The following is a 15,446-nucleotide window of genomic DNA, read 5'->3' as shown; positions in this document are numbered from 1 at the left end:
CAAATAATTAATTTCTTGTTCTTAAGCAGCAGAAATTTATACTGCAGAGAACAAGTGGTCCGTCAGTTAAAATCTTCAGTTATCTTTAAAATTAATTTTAAAAGTTAGTGACAAAATCAATCCAATTTTAAACATTAAGAAAATGTTTTACACATAAAAATTTATTTCTTTATAAAAAAAATGTTCTTATAAGTATGAAAAAAATGAGCATATATAACAATTAGAAATGTTATTTCTCGTTATTTCACTTCCATGCTCATGAGCTAGGCCATATCATCAGTCAAGCCGTATGCATTATTTTCAAAAGAAGGATTTTACCCCCAAAGGACCTTTGGACACCCCAAGATATTTTTATTGGTTAAAGAAAAATTGATCATATTACCAAATGACTAAAAAGTCTTAACTTTGCTGCAAAATGACTAAAACAACCCTTCAACTACAAATTTCTAACTTTGTTGCAAAATGACCAGTCCTAACTTCCCCCATTATGAGGAAGTCTCGTAGGCCCACTGCTCAACCCCACCCGTCCCCCAAGTCCCTCGGCCTCGATCTCTATCCCTATTTCTCTCTGCAAACGCGTATATATGTACGTATTTTTTTTAAATACTTGTATTTCCAGTATTCTTCTGAAAATACAGAAAAATGCTTTTATATATCTCGTAATTTATCTCTCTTTGTCTACCTCCTTCACCAAAGCGGAGTCATCACAGACATAACAACAATGGTACATGCTCTGATGCTCCACTGTTCACACTGTACACAAACGTTTTAATCTTATTGGTTTTATGGGCCATCAAATTAGACATTACTCTTTAGAGAAAATGCCTAGTTTTTGGCAAAGTACTAGTCACTTCCCAAATCTGTGATGAAACTGTTGAGGCTTCATGGATGATGGATCTGGGCACACGTACATGCACTTCTCCTTTCACGTTGAAAACATCAAATCTATGGGTCTTTGGCCCGCCCTTGTACCAAAAAATAAAAAAGAAAACATGAAATCTAAATGATGATCAATAACATGATCTGGCCACCATTGTGGTAACATATAAACTTGTTCCACGTCACAGACGCGCGTGGACAGAGCAATAAGCAGAAGCAGCCAAAGCCCAAAGGCGGTACTCTACACCAACTTTTCATGTTTCCTGCCACGCGTACCATATCTCTCCATAGTCCCTAACTACCATGACTCCCGTGCATTGACAAACTGAAAGATCGAGTGGAAGATTTGGGAGGTCGTACGGATCAACGATACATATATATATGGTCAAGCTGATCAAGCAGGCGGTTCACGCGCAAACCGTACATGAGGGACGGTGCGATGACTTCAGTCAACTCAAAAGGTACTGCATTAGTTCCATGCACTTCAACTTTCAAGGTTGTTGGTGACAAAAAGCAGCAGCTGGAATTCAAGCTTAATTAGCTTGTTACAGCTGTTTCAGAAAACTATTTGACTACAAATAGTGAAGGGCTTGACCTACAAATAATGTTTTCTTTAGGTTATTGGTTTAGTTTTGATTCACATTTCAATATCATCATGACACCTGAGAGGGCGCCGCCGCCTACGACGCGGCGGCATTGCACCTGAGAGGGCGTGGGGCGCAGCTCAATTTTCCGGAACTTGCGGAGAGTCTTCCGAGGCCGGCAAGTTCGAGCGCGATGGACGTGCAATTGGCGGCTCAAGAGGCGGCATTGAGGTTTAGACAGTCGTCAGCGGCGGCAGAGGTGGGTGGCGGAACATCCAGTTGTGGTGGGTCTGCAGTGCCTGTAACGGTGGGTTTGTCGCCGAGCCAAATTCAGGCGATCAATGAGTCACCATTGGACTCGCCCAAGATGTGGATGCAGTACATGTACATGGCTGCAGCTCATCATGATGAGGCTCTAGTGTTAGGGGACGACTCGTCGTCGTCTATGGTTTTCTATGATGCTGATGTGGAGTTGCGTGAGTTTGAAGATACGCAGCCTCACTCCATTTGGGACTCCTATAGCTTATAAGTAGCTTATTTTACATATTCATCACAGTGCAGCCCTTTTTTAGGCTTTTTTTTTTTTTAAAATGAAAAAATTGGATGTATAGTTATATATATATTCATAGAAGTTAAAATATCCAACTCAAAACCAGTTTATAATAATAATGGGTGTACTAGATCCGAACATTATGTAAGGCTTAGAATTCCCGACATGGCATTCTGTACGTACTCTCAAATATATATAGTTAGCAACCAAATATGCAACAAAACACGAGATAATAAAACCTACATATATGTTATAAGTGATATTCTGTAAAGTTTTTTTATTTTATTTTAATGTTTAATATGGTGGAGATGAATTTGAACTTTGTGCCTCTTCCAACAAAGTGGAAAGAAATATCATTATACTAATAGCTATTTATTTGATGATAGTAATTTAACCCTTTTCCTTTCACATTGTTTTCTTTATTTAAGGCTGTTAAATGCGTGTTAAATAGTGGAAACAAGTGTCATGATATAAGCTGGAGGATACAGGAGAGATAAGAAAAATGAGGATAGAGGATCCAGAATCGTTTTATATAGCTAGCTATTAATTCAAAGTTAATGGCCTTGCTGTTAATTTCCTGTTTTGGGTTACAATGGCCCTGCAGTTTTTAATTTGAAATTTAACTTAATTAATGGATGGATCTCGTAAATATATGCATGATTCATAAGCTGATATAGCTATGTTAATTGCCATTACGTCTCAATCATCTCGATCTATCACCCTCAATCACCTTCTTAACCTCCATCAATATCCGTCATGCCTTGATTTACTCCTAATTATTATTATATTCTTTCCTTTCTTAGTCACATCTATTTGTATAAATTGAGTACTTGGCACTCCACACAAAATTACTCATTCATCGATCATTTGGTCTGAATAGCTATAAGTTGATCACTTCATGTTCTCTAGTGGAGAAAAAAACCTTTGAATCTTCTTCTCTTCCTTTCATTGCCTATTGGCTTCATCAGTTTTTGCCTATTACAAGTCCGAGAGGTCAAGGCGCAATAATTAATATATATATATATATATATCTCGTCTGCACCGTGGTACGTACTTTCTTATTAGAGGGCATGGGATTGGCTTCAACGGTAGCAGCCCTCCACGGCCCCAATTAATTCTTCTACATGCAATATATTAGCGACTTTTTCTTTGTTTTTCAATACACAACCTCCTTTATTTTTTGGCAATATAACAAAGTGTTTGATTACTGTGCATGGCTGAGAAACTTCAATGACCGGTTCAAGTCCCATAGCTTTAGGATCGCTTGGATATTCAGAAAGTCTAATTGTACCTCTTTGTTATCTCTTTTTGATTTACTGAATCTTATTGTTCTCTTACTAAACACATGGCTACAAGCCTACAACATTGCTAGCTAGCTCCTAGAATAATTAATGTTGTCTATTATTTATGTATGGCTTAATTTCTTTTTCAATATTGTAGAAAAGCTTGTCTTTGATACATGTGCTAAATAAGATATACAAGGCAAAATTCGTGGACAATTTGCTAGAAATTAGGAAGGAAATGTGTATATCCACTATATATGTATCCGAAAATATTTGCTTGTAGAGTTATAAGTTGTAATATTATTACATTATCTGGTTTTTCCTATATTTTCTCGAATTAATGCACGTACTGATGAGCTTGGACAACACCGTGGTCTAGATTCCACGACTAATTCAAGACCCACCAAATTAGGATCTCTAAGATACCCCACACTCCACCTTATCCACTTACATTTTATATTTAAACTCTGCGCGCAGAATCTAACCCTCAGAAGAATTGGCTGTAAACTAATTATTTGAAGGATGACAATGGACAACAAAGATCACTCTACTGCTCCTAAGCCGGTATGTGCATATGTAATGTCTATATATGATTCATTATATATTTCGCAGAGAATTTTTTTCTGTATATATACATACATTTTTATTGGCCCTCTTGAATTTTGTTAATTTCAAGAAATCTAACATGGCTATGCAATTGAAATCCAGGGAAACAACAGCCCAGCAGAGTCTAGTGCTGCTCCTCATCAACCGGTAATTGCATGTCTATGATCGATATACATGCGCGCGCACACACACACACATATATATATAATATTATTGGTATGCAACTAAAATCCAGGAAAACAAAAGGCCAGAGTCTAGTCACCAAATCCAGGAACACATGCAACCCAGAACCTAGGGCCCAACCGACACATTCATGCAAGCTACACACACAGTTTTTTAATTTTGTATTTTTCAATTCTTCTTAATTACAAGTAATTAAACCAATCGTGCTATATATATGATATGAAAATATTGCAGGAAAACATTAATATTACAAACAGGCATGAAGAAGTGGGTGAAAGTGTTAGGCCCCGAGAGCAATTTGACCTAAATAGCTGGCTGCCTGTAACTGCTTCTAGGAATGCAAAATGGTGGTACTCAGCTTTCCACAATGTTACAGCTGTTGTTGGTGCAGGAGTACTCGGCTTACCATTTGCATTATCACAACTTGGCTGGTAATATATCATATATTCATTCTTTCTAGGGTATTTTAGATCTAATTTGCACTAAATCTAGAATTGGATTTTGATTTAGGTGTTTTGACATTAATTATATATTTGTAGGTACAATGATATTAAATTATGAACATATGAATTAAATTATGGAATTCTAAATTAATTTCCCTTATGGTTGATACACATGATATAGGGTCCCAGGAATTGTAGCCATTGTTGCTTCTTGGGTGATCACTTTCTACTCATTCTGGCAACTTGTTGAATTGCATGAAGCAGTGCCCGGGAAGCGTTTTGATCGATACCCAGAACTGGGGCAGTATGCATTTGGCCCAAAACTTGGGTATTGGCTCATTATGCCACAGCAGTTGACTGTGCAAGTGGCTTCCTCCATTGTGTATTCTGTCACTGGTGGCAAGTCCTTGAAAAAATTCTTTGATTTGCTCATTCCAAGCTGGATTCATGTCAGGCTCACATATTACATCCTCTTCTTCACTTGTCTCCAATTTGTGATCTCCCAATCTCCCAATTTCAATTCTTTGACAGGAATTTCACTCCTGGCTGCAGTCATGTCTTTCTGGTAATATGTCATAAATTCTTCTTTCTTCCTTTTTTACTTTTTGATCTTTAATTTATATGTTGTATACATCGTTGAGTAAGTCCCACGTATAATGGTACGTTGGGGCTACGTAAGTCTCTCTACTTAATAATTTAAACTTTATTTTAGGATAAATATTTAAGATAATATGAGAGGCCCCAAGTATAGTTAGTTTAGCCTTCACAAGGACCACAAATGAGAACGTACTCCCAGTCTCTAAAAGTGGAATTATTTTGTCCACATATACTTTAACAACTTAAAATTAGGAGTCCCAGATGAGGGAGAGTGTTGAGCACACTAGTCCCACATTGATTGGGCTACGTGTCTACTTACTCAAACACACAAAGATAGGAGAAAAACAACATATATCTCATACCATATAATGCACATTTGAACATAAGCAAGGGTTCATATTGACTAATTTTTGTTGCATGTAACATTTTACTAACTATATTTTGACCAACTAGCTTGTGGCCTACTGATTTTTCTCTCCACAATTTGGAGATGTGCAAAATTTGAATCCCCCTCCAAATTTTTTTTAAAAAAGGCTTCCAATATTCTTTAAAAGTAACTTTTATTCTCACTTTACCCCCTTTAAAGTTTAATTTTCTCACTTTGTCCTAGAATTTTACAAACCCTTCACTGAGCCATATTCCGTCAATAGCTCCGTCAAAAAAGTTGACGTGACACCTACGTAAGCTGACATATATGGAGCTGATTTAGCATGTTGTCAGTCCCAACATACCCATCCACATAAGCACTATATCGGCTTTTTTAACGGAGCCATTGACGGATTTGACGAAATATCGCTTACTGAAAAGGTTTATAAAGTTCGGAGGACAAAGTGAGAAAATTAAAACTTAATTAAAAGGGTAAAGTGAGATTAAAAATTATTTTTAGAAGACATATATTTGTGCGAATAACCCTAAAAAAACCCCATATTTTAGTCCATATCTCTAAGAAAGGAATCCACTTGTATAAGTAGTTCTCAATTTTGTGGAGATGTGGTATACCCTTTTTTTTTTTTTTGACAAATCAAATTAGTATGAATAAGAGAATGCAAGGATATATGTACTTAATTTAATTTGTAGAGAGTACGTACTGTGGCTCATTAGAGAGGTGGGAGTGAGCATTTACTCCTACACTCAATACCAAATTTCCAAATCTCCCTTCCCTTTGGCCTCCTTTGAAGTATATTCAAGTGATGAACTGTTCTTTCAAAAGTAATTTAATTTAATTGCAACTAATTAATTAATGGCATTGTGTACATGCAGTTACTCGATGATAGCATTTGTTACATCAACAGTTAGGGGTGTGGATCAACATCACAATGTTGACTATGGAGTTCGGTCTCACACAACCGCAGGCAAAGTCTTTGATATGTTGAATGGATTTGGAACCATTGCCTTTGCTTTTGCAGGGCACAGTGTGTCTTTGGAAATTCAAGCCACAATCCCTTCGACCCCAGAAAAGCCTTCAAAGATTGCCATGTGGAAAGGTGTTGTAGTTGCTTACGTCATTGTAGCAATTTGCTATCTTGCAGTTTCAGTCGCTGGCTTCTGGGCTTTTGGCAATGTTGTGGATGATGATGTTCTCATCTCACTGGAAAAACCACGTTGGCTCATTGCGGTGGCTAATCTAATGGTGTTCTTTCATGTTCTAGGAAGCTACCAGGTAATTAAACAGAAGACTGATTTGAATTCTCTACTACTTGGTTTTATTTGTTTCAATCGATCATAACCTAACTGTGTAATATAAATTTAGGAGTTTACATATATATTAAAAATGTTTTACGAATCTATTTCATCTTTTGTTTTCTACTATTAAATATTAAATACATGGCTAAGATTAAAAGTCAACCAGCTGAAACGAATTAACATAAGAGAATTTGGATCCACAAAAGACATACATGAAATTATAAATTTGATGGAATTATCTATTGTGCTTGTTTTTACTTGTTTCAATAATATAATATACAAATATAATTAAAAACAAAACAAGACAAACAGAAAATCTAAATCTGGAGATAATATATTGTACACTAAATGTGAAATAAGTAATTAATTCTTGGTTTGTGTTTTATATTTCAGATCTTTACTATGCCTGTGTTTGACATGCTCGAGTCATTTTTAGTAAAAGATTTACATTTCACTCCTGGACCAGTTTTACGCGTCATTGCTCGCAGTTCATATGTAGGTGAGTACAATTTAATATTGTGCAGAATATCTATGATTAAAGTAACTGAATTTGTATCATTATTGTATTAATTACTTTCCACATTATCAATTTCTTGTTTGTAACTGAATTTGTAGGATGTAACTTCAATTTCCTTAGTGCATGATGTGCATCATTTATACATATAACTAGTTTGCATATTACATTTTAAATTTTGGTTAGTAAAAAACTTAATTAGTGATATTGAATTCGAGTATTAGGTCTATAGAGTAATCTTCATTTGGCAACTTCATCTGTACTATAAGTCTATATCTAACTTTCTTGGAACTTTTCTCCAGCCTTAGCAGGATTTATTGCAATGTTGATTCCATTTTTTGGAGGATTATTAGGTTTTTTCGGAGGCTTAGTGTTCTCCTCAACCTCGTATTACGTAAGTCGTTCGTAACATATATATATATATATATATACACATACACAATTTTTCTCAATTAAAACTGTATAATTGTGACCATAAATACAATATTAACATATAAAATATGAGCAGAATATCCAAAGTCTAAAAATAACATCATATTAATAAACCATTGTATTTATCTTGATCATTTTTCAGTACCAATTAAAATTGGTGAGTGTATGATGCAGATGCCTTGCGTTGTGTGGCTTATCACCCAAAAACCAAGAAGATTTAGCTTTCACTGGATTGCTTCATGGGTATGTTAAGAAGTCTTGATCATTCATCCTAACTTTTTGATGACATGCATATATTTGTTTTATGCGTATGTTATCAAATTAATAATATATGTGAGATTTGGATTCTCTGTTTTGCTTTCAGATATCAATCATTATTGGCGTTCTGTTGGCAGTTTTATCTCCCATCGGAGGACTACGTCTAATAATTGTTTCAGCCAAATCATACAAACTCTTTTCTTAGCACTCCTACATCCTTTTCTTTTAGAGTACAATTGATAGTCTGTAAGATGTGGTTTACAGATAGACAGTCCCAAATGTTTTTTATTTTGGTGATTCTCTGTAGTATTGTTTTTGGTTTTATGAGAAAAAAATGTAATGTTAATTAGAATTTATTATTCATTATGAAAATTTGGAACTAAATTTCATATTGAACTGTTATTTCATCATACCAGCAGTAAGCACTTCTCTCTTTAATTTAGGTATTGTTTTTTCAGTATTAACAATAGTGGGCGATATTGTTTTCTTTCATTTAGAGCTAGCTTTGACAGTTCCACTCAAGCTTCTATAGTCATTTTGGTATATCATGTTGGCTAAGCTTTCAGAAGACTGCAGCACAATATTTGTTGTATTGTTTTCCATTGCTTTTGGAGTTTACAGCATTTGTGTGGTTAAGGTGAAGTCAGTCTTTGGAAAAGCAAGTCAAAGGTGCTTGACCTTTATTCCAATTCCTGTGTCAATGACTCAATATCCAATGCCACATATCTGGTGCCGAATCTGCAAAAGCTTCATATTTTGAGCATTCTTTTGATGAATAACTACAAATACTCTTTTGATTTCATAAAAATATATATAATATTAACTAAAATTTTTTTATTGACCACATATTTTGGTCCTACAACTTTCTTCTCTCACAAAAAATATAAATGGCTCCTATAAGTGTTGTAGAGTCGGTTCACTTTCATTTTCTTAGAAAACAATAGCCATGCCTCATGCACAAAGAGATCAACTCTCACTTCCAAATTGCTTCTGAATGTCCTGGAAGGATACGGTTGCAGATCCCCTCCTTTTGGCCCTCTGCTGAGATGGATGCTCCTTCCAACCTGTCATATAAATAACCTACAAACCCAAGAACGGTGTCATACAATTATCAAGGTACATTACCAGTTACTGTGGATGAAGTTAATCCCAGGAAAGTTGAGCCATTAGTAGTAGGGTGATCCACTACTTAAGACAGAATCGTGACAATCTAGGCAAAGTCACATTTGTCAAGTCAAATTCAAGACTTCATTTATTTTTCAAGCCATCAGTTGTAAGAGAGTTTATCATTATGCTCACCTGAAAGGTTGCAGGGATGGTGCCATCTTCTGCTGCAAACATTGAATCATAAATTGCTGCAGTGGCCAGGGCAGTTTCTCTCTTTAGGATCTGGTTTCAATGATAAGCACATCAGACCCATCAATAGGATTTGATAATAGTAGAACATGCTCATTACTTGATAATGTAAAGGAACATAGTTTGTTATAACAAAAGTAAATATATCTCACAGTGTTCCTTTGGAGAAGGGCATTGGTTTCGCCCATTGCACGCAGATGTTCTATGAGATCCAGAGCTACACCAAATGGAGAACAAAAATTATGAATGACTAAGACTTAGGCAACAGGGGTAGACAGGAATTTCAAACAAGACTGATCACACCAAAAAGAAGCATATTGCATTATAAATATATTTTTTGCCTTCAAATAGTAAGCATGTCTATCAGTTCAAAACATAAAACAAAGTTTGTACAAATCAGGAATTGATTTCAATGCTACACAAATCAGTCAATTTTTGACATACAAGGACTTGACACAAATCAGTTTAAAATATGGCATCAACATGGAGTTTTTTTTTTTCCCCTTTGTATGAGTATGTGAAAAAGGGCCAGATTTTCAATCTTTGCACAAGGATTTTCATTTAACTTCCACCACTTCCTCAAGAGAACATTAAGTGGAGGATATACTATTTTATCTTCTATGTGCATGTATCATTTTATGGTAAAGTCACCTATTCTATCAACCCCTCTTGTAAAAGGAGATTGAAGGAGCTTGACTTGAATTAATACAACTCATACAGAACAGTATACCTGGCAGAAAAAAAGGGGGATGGTGTGTAAATCTACTCAAACAATGAAAATTTTGACTTGAAAACAGAAAAAAGAAAAGAGCAAAACAGGAATCCACACCAAAAAAAACATGGACTGTGGAAAATGTCACAAGCATAAGTGAACATACCAAGTGAAATTAGCACATTAAATTACCATGTCTTGGAAGTCCTATATGGGAAAGAGGAAAGTTTACTCCAGTAGACACACTACCATACTTGTAAACCAGATTTCTGTTCCACTCATGCAATTATGCTTAAAGAAACATCGCATAAAGCTAAACTTAAATGCATTAACATAGTAACTGTGACATTGAACGTCCAAGGAACCTTCGCTATTAAAGTCACCAAAAAGTTGCTAAAATTAAAACTGTAACTTAAACAGGGAAATGCTCACCACTTTGATATCTTACTACATATTCGTCAACATCAACACCTGGAAGGGTAAAACCTGCCCTGGTCAAAAGATTGCCTGCATCCCGCACCTAAGCCAAAAGAAAATAAAGGGGGGGGGGGGGGGGGGGGGGGGTGGTTTCAGATGCCCAAATTTTGATTTTTAACCACATGCAACAATATAATTTACAGAAACCAAAAACCAATAGAAGAAGAAAACAACCTCATTTATGAGTGAGGATAACAAGTAATGCCTCAGGAAGGAGATTAACAAAATAAGGGCAAAGAGAGCACGATAAAAAGCTATCAAGAAAAGTGTATGAAAGATAATATCCAATAGTGGCCCCCTTGCCCACTAAAATTGTATATACCAAAAACCCCGCATCAGCTGTCCATCCAACACAAATAGTATTCACCAAATTGAGATAATTTTATTATAATTAGATATAGAAAATATGATTTTAAAGACACTTAACAACAATCCATATCCAACCAGTTTAAACTGCCAGCTATGCTCAAAGCATTATTGGACAGTGGATACAGTCAATTCTGCCAGGAAGGTTGCAACTACGATTCCAAACCCAAGAATTTTTCTTTATAAGAAACAAAATTTTGTTAATAGTCAAAACAATTACATTCCTTGTGGACAAGGTATCTACTAAATACAAAATAGGAAATTAAAAAAAAAAGTAAAATAGAAAAACAAGAAAAAATTGGGTATAATTCTCAAGTAAATGTTTGATGTCATTGTATATATCTATAGAAATACCAACATTACTTTGAGTTTATCAATTCTAGTATGTTAGGATATTAAATGATGGCTCTCTCTTAAGTTCAGGACTATACCAGAGAGACCCTCATCTTGGACAATGCCACTCTTATCATTTCCTTTAACTTCCCAGGAATTATCAAAAAGAGCATATTTTTCTGAGGAAAATATCAGATAGCAAAACAGGAAAACAAACCGCAAAATAAAATGGGTACTTGGATTCATTGGAAAAACAAAACCATTGCTACAAATTACATACTTGTGCCAAAGGTGATATTCGTGGACTGATACCTCCTTCACGCTCCATTTGTGCCACAGTGCACGCTATTCTCAGCTCTCTAGTAACCAAAAAAAAAAAAAAAAAAGAAGTAAAATAATCGACCATGCATTTCATAGTAGCAACTAATAGATAAACAAAGAGTAGACAACTTTAAGGTTTCTCCACCAAGAATTGCTGCTAAAAATAGGCCATCTGGTTTCAATGCCAATCTGCTCTGTCACACATAAACATCTATCTTAGATATTTCCACATATTTATATTTTGAACTCTCTAATGATGACATTGTTGTCCATATAATATAACAGTGCAAATAGAAGACAAGAACAAAGAGATAATAAGGATGCACATATGCAAGTCATCAATTAATTTGTAGGAAGTAACTCCCTCAGACCAACAACAATCACGTTTCATCAGCCAAGAAAATTACAAGCAGCACAATTACCTTAACACTAACTGCTAACTCTTGCAAGAAGTCCAAAAATTTACAGCTTTATGCGTATCTGGTTTTCAAAATTAAGCATCTGATATCCTGAAAATATTGTTTTCTACAATTTTATTATCACTCAAATCATGAAGGTTTTTAATCTCTCATGTATCTGTGCCAATGTACAAGTATGTGTGCATGCACTTGCTGTGCAAATGCATACTTTTCTCCACTAATGCATGCTTATGTATTTCTATTTTGGACTTTGCTAATTGCTGAATTAAATTATTCAATATAGTTTTGGATTTTGACCAAAAATTTCAAATTTTTATAGAATAAAACAAATAAATATTATTAGCTAACAGCTTGGATATAAAATCCTCATATACCTTTGAAGGTGCATATATGAAAATGAGGAACCAAAGCAGTAGCTTAAACAGGCAAATTTAGAGCTTACTGCATAATAATATAAACAAGTATGATTTATCTATGTATTTTGTTTTCCTTTTTTCTTTTGATAAACAAAGGTAATATGCACGTTTGATGAATGCTTTGCTTCATCCTCACAAGAGTTATAATAGATCCAGATACCAAATTTAAAATTGATCTCAAGTGTTGAAGCGTACAACAACAATGAAGGGACAAATACCTGTATCATGGCTCCTGGAAGATCATTTGTCCAATGAAGTCCCAAGCAACTTAGTACCAGATCTAGAGAACTTCACACATAAAATTAGAGGATATCATTATAAAAATTAAAACTCCCTCAATATAGCACATTTAACCTAAACCAAAAAATTAAATATAGAGGGATACCTTTCTTTGATAGGCAAAAACTCTTCATCGCCAACTATAAAGGATGTTTCAATGTTTTCATTGCGTACCTCATGTTCAGCATCTCTACAAAGTTTTACCATGTCATATGATGCAGACATCATAGTGAGCTTTTCAATGGCACCTAACAGTAAAAAAACAAAAATGAAAGTATCTAAATTGTTTTAACTGAGCAATCTCACAATGCTGTATGACCTATCTATCATAATGAATGTTCCGCTTTTGCCTTAGTTGTCTTCTCTTGGAAACTACTAGTGCAATTAGGTTGTGCCCACTTGTGCCACACAGAGAGAGAGAGAGAGAGAGAGAGAGAGAGAGAGAGAGAGAGAGAGAGAGAGAGAGTTATGAGTGAATCTTCAATTATTTCACTTAAGGCTCCTCTAATTAATACTAATGTGGTACACCATGGTGGCAAGTTGGTGATAGGTGAATGATACCAATGCAATAATAACCAAACCATACCATTGCCACTTAAACATAACCAGTGAAGTCCAATGACCAGAACTACCCAGGACACAGATACAATACTACATAAAAACCTGTGGAAAATCTCCAATAATGTAGGACATGGCAAAGCAGGGACATATCTTGCAATACAAAAATCTCTTCAGTAACTTCCTCAATAGCATCATTAGTCATTTGATAAATTTCATGAATAAGGCTTGAAAACAATCACATCTAATCTCATTAACTTCGAAGAAGCAGTTACATATCATACCATATGTTAAAGCTAAATACAAAGCTGAAAGGAAAAAAGTATTACAAACTAATTTCTTACCGCGACCACGTAACAAACGCCTGACAGGTTCCAATGAACCTCCCAAACATAATGCTGTCGGAAATGTTTTCTTACAATCCTGCAATATCAGACACAAGGCAATTCAAACACAGTGGAGGAGAAAATATTGGAAGTACAGGTCATGACATAATAGAATTCTAACATTTGCATATGAATACTACAGGTCAAGTTATCATTGCTCTTATAACAAATATGCAAACCAATTCAACAAACAATAACCTTTTAATGCTAAAGACTTGTACTATCTTTCCAATCATATCTCAACAGTTACTGAAATAATACTGATGAATCCAACAAATGCAAGAACCCAAAATCTCTTTTCTAATCAAAATTCAATCCTTTAGTTAAACGAATGGTCTTCCATTACAAAGAAGTTGTCTTTTTACCTCCAAGCGATCTAATAGATTCTCAGCAACAGAGTCGACAAACGAATCCTTCGAACGCATCAACCACGCAGCTCGATCCAGCTGTACCCAAATAAAGTTGCTCAATAATACTAATCATTTTGTGTGTAGCTACTGAAGAGGCTACATTACATTAATCAGAAAGAAAATTCAACACCTTCCCAGCACCAATAACAAATAACAAGTAACAATTTCTCAGAATACCCATCTCAATCTAATTGCTCAATTTGAGAAGCCTCACAGAGATTTTTCAAGAAGAGCAAGTTTGAACCTGTTTGCGTCTGAAGTGGCGATCGAAGACCTTGAACCTGGAGCTTTGAAGCCCATCGTCGTTGCTGTCCGTACAAAAATCACTTGAGAATAGGACTGAGGGTGGAGCTTCTCTTCTTGGCCTCCTCCGTAACAAGCTACTACCGCAGAGAGAAGACAAGGCTCTCTTCATTTTTGCACTCTTTGCTTTGTTTTTGTTGGGAAATGCTGTTTTGTTGTTTGCGCGCTCGTTGTTTTGCTAAATATTTTTGGTTCAAGGAGGGCTTAACGCCCAAAAAGGCCTAATAACTTTTTTTACTGGGCTTCTAAACAAATCCGACAATGTTCTCTTCGAACTCCACACAGTGACTACAAGTCTACAACTTACGAGGGTGATTTTCGCATCTATATCCCGATCATCTACAATTAGTCGAACAAGATTCTATAATAATTATATATGATAAGTTTTTTATACATGAATTCTTTTATAGAATTTTAAATTAACGTATACAATCTTGTTTAGACAAATTTCTTGCATATAATTGACATAAAAAATTATGTTATAAAATCTCATATAGACTAATCAGCTATGGATATATGAATTCCTAGTGATACACCTACACTTTGTTTTTGGTTTGACTACAACCCACACTTAATTCTAATTTTAAATTTATAACATTTTTTTACTACACGCAATTTACATTTCCAAATTATCCCCATTAAAAATTGAAAAAACTTGAACACAAACTACTACCGAGCACCTTGTTAGAGTTGACTATTGTTGTCGTTGAAGCAAGCATTCCCTTCCATCATATCAACAACTTTCTCCCTGCATCAACTTTTGTACTTTTAAGTTATTTCAAATTCATATTTATGGAAATTTTGAGGTGTACATCTTGTGTTTTTCTAATTTATTTCATAGTTTTGATATATGATAATTAGTTTGGAGTGGTTTGGCAGTAGTATTGGGGGGTTGATTTAGAGGTTTTATGCTGAAAATGAGGTGTTTTCGGTATTCCATTTGACACTAGTTTGTCACATATATATTATTTTATTGATAAGTAACTACTAAATTTGTATTAGAGTTTTGATGAGACCCCACTGAACACATCTATAACAAGTTGAGGTTTTTTTGATAAGTATAGTAAAGTTGGTAACCACTAACCACCAAACTCTTTT

The 15,446-nt window shown here is 35.0% G+C and overlaps 2 protein-coding genes and 1 pseudogene across 2 annotated transcripts; 2 read left to right on the top strand and 1 right to left on the bottom strand.

Moving 5' to 3' along the window:
• Positions 1-1,318: 1,318 nt before the first annotated feature.
• LOC147275411 (ethylene-responsive transcription factor ERF022 pseudogene) lies at positions 1,319-1,992 on the top strand (annotated as a pseudogene).
• Positions 1,993-3,824: 1,832 nt separating this feature from the next.
• LOC147275410 (lysine histidine transporter-like 5) lies at positions 3,825-8,396 on the top strand. The gene is made up of 9 exons (XM_086228410.1): positions 3,825-3,860; positions 4,005-4,049; positions 4,320-4,516; positions 4,710-5,093; positions 6,386-6,785; positions 7,202-7,307; positions 7,625-7,716; positions 7,929-7,997; positions 8,119-8,396. Exons 1-9 carry the CDS (start codon positions 3,825-3,827, stop codon positions 8,215-8,217), a joined length of 1,428 nt encoding a protein of 475 aa, XP_086084536.1. The 3' UTR covers positions 8,218-8,396.
• Positions 8,397-8,826: 430 nt separating this feature from the next.
• LOC147275409 (S-adenosyl-L-methionine-dependent methyltransferases superfamily protein) lies at positions 8,827-14,514 on the bottom strand. The gene is made up of 11 exons (XM_086256999.1): positions 14,290-14,514; positions 14,001-14,081; positions 13,594-13,672; positions 12,798-12,939; positions 12,631-12,700; positions 11,707-11,771; positions 11,537-11,615; positions 10,513-10,600; positions 9,521-9,585; positions 9,312-9,401; positions 8,827-9,092 (listed from the first exon to the last, which is right to left on the bottom strand). The coding sequence occupies exons 1-11, from the start codon at positions 14,458-14,460 to the stop codon at positions 8,979-8,981; spliced, it is 1,044 nt and encodes a 347-aa protein (XP_086113125.1). The 5' UTR covers positions 14,461-14,514; the 3' UTR covers positions 8,827-8,978.
• Between the last annotated feature and the right edge of the window lie 932 nt (positions 14,515-15,446).

Source organism: Dryas octopetala, chromosome 9 (genome assembly GCF_963921425.1).
Source record: "Dryas octopetala chromosome 9, drDryOcto1.1, whole genome shotgun sequence".
NCBI classification, from domain to species: Eukaryota; Viridiplantae; Streptophyta; class Magnoliopsida; order Rosales; family Rosaceae; genus Dryas; species Dryas octopetala.
The sequence above is the reverse complement of the archived record's forward strand: the minus strand, read 5'-3'. Positions and strand labels throughout refer to the sequence as shown.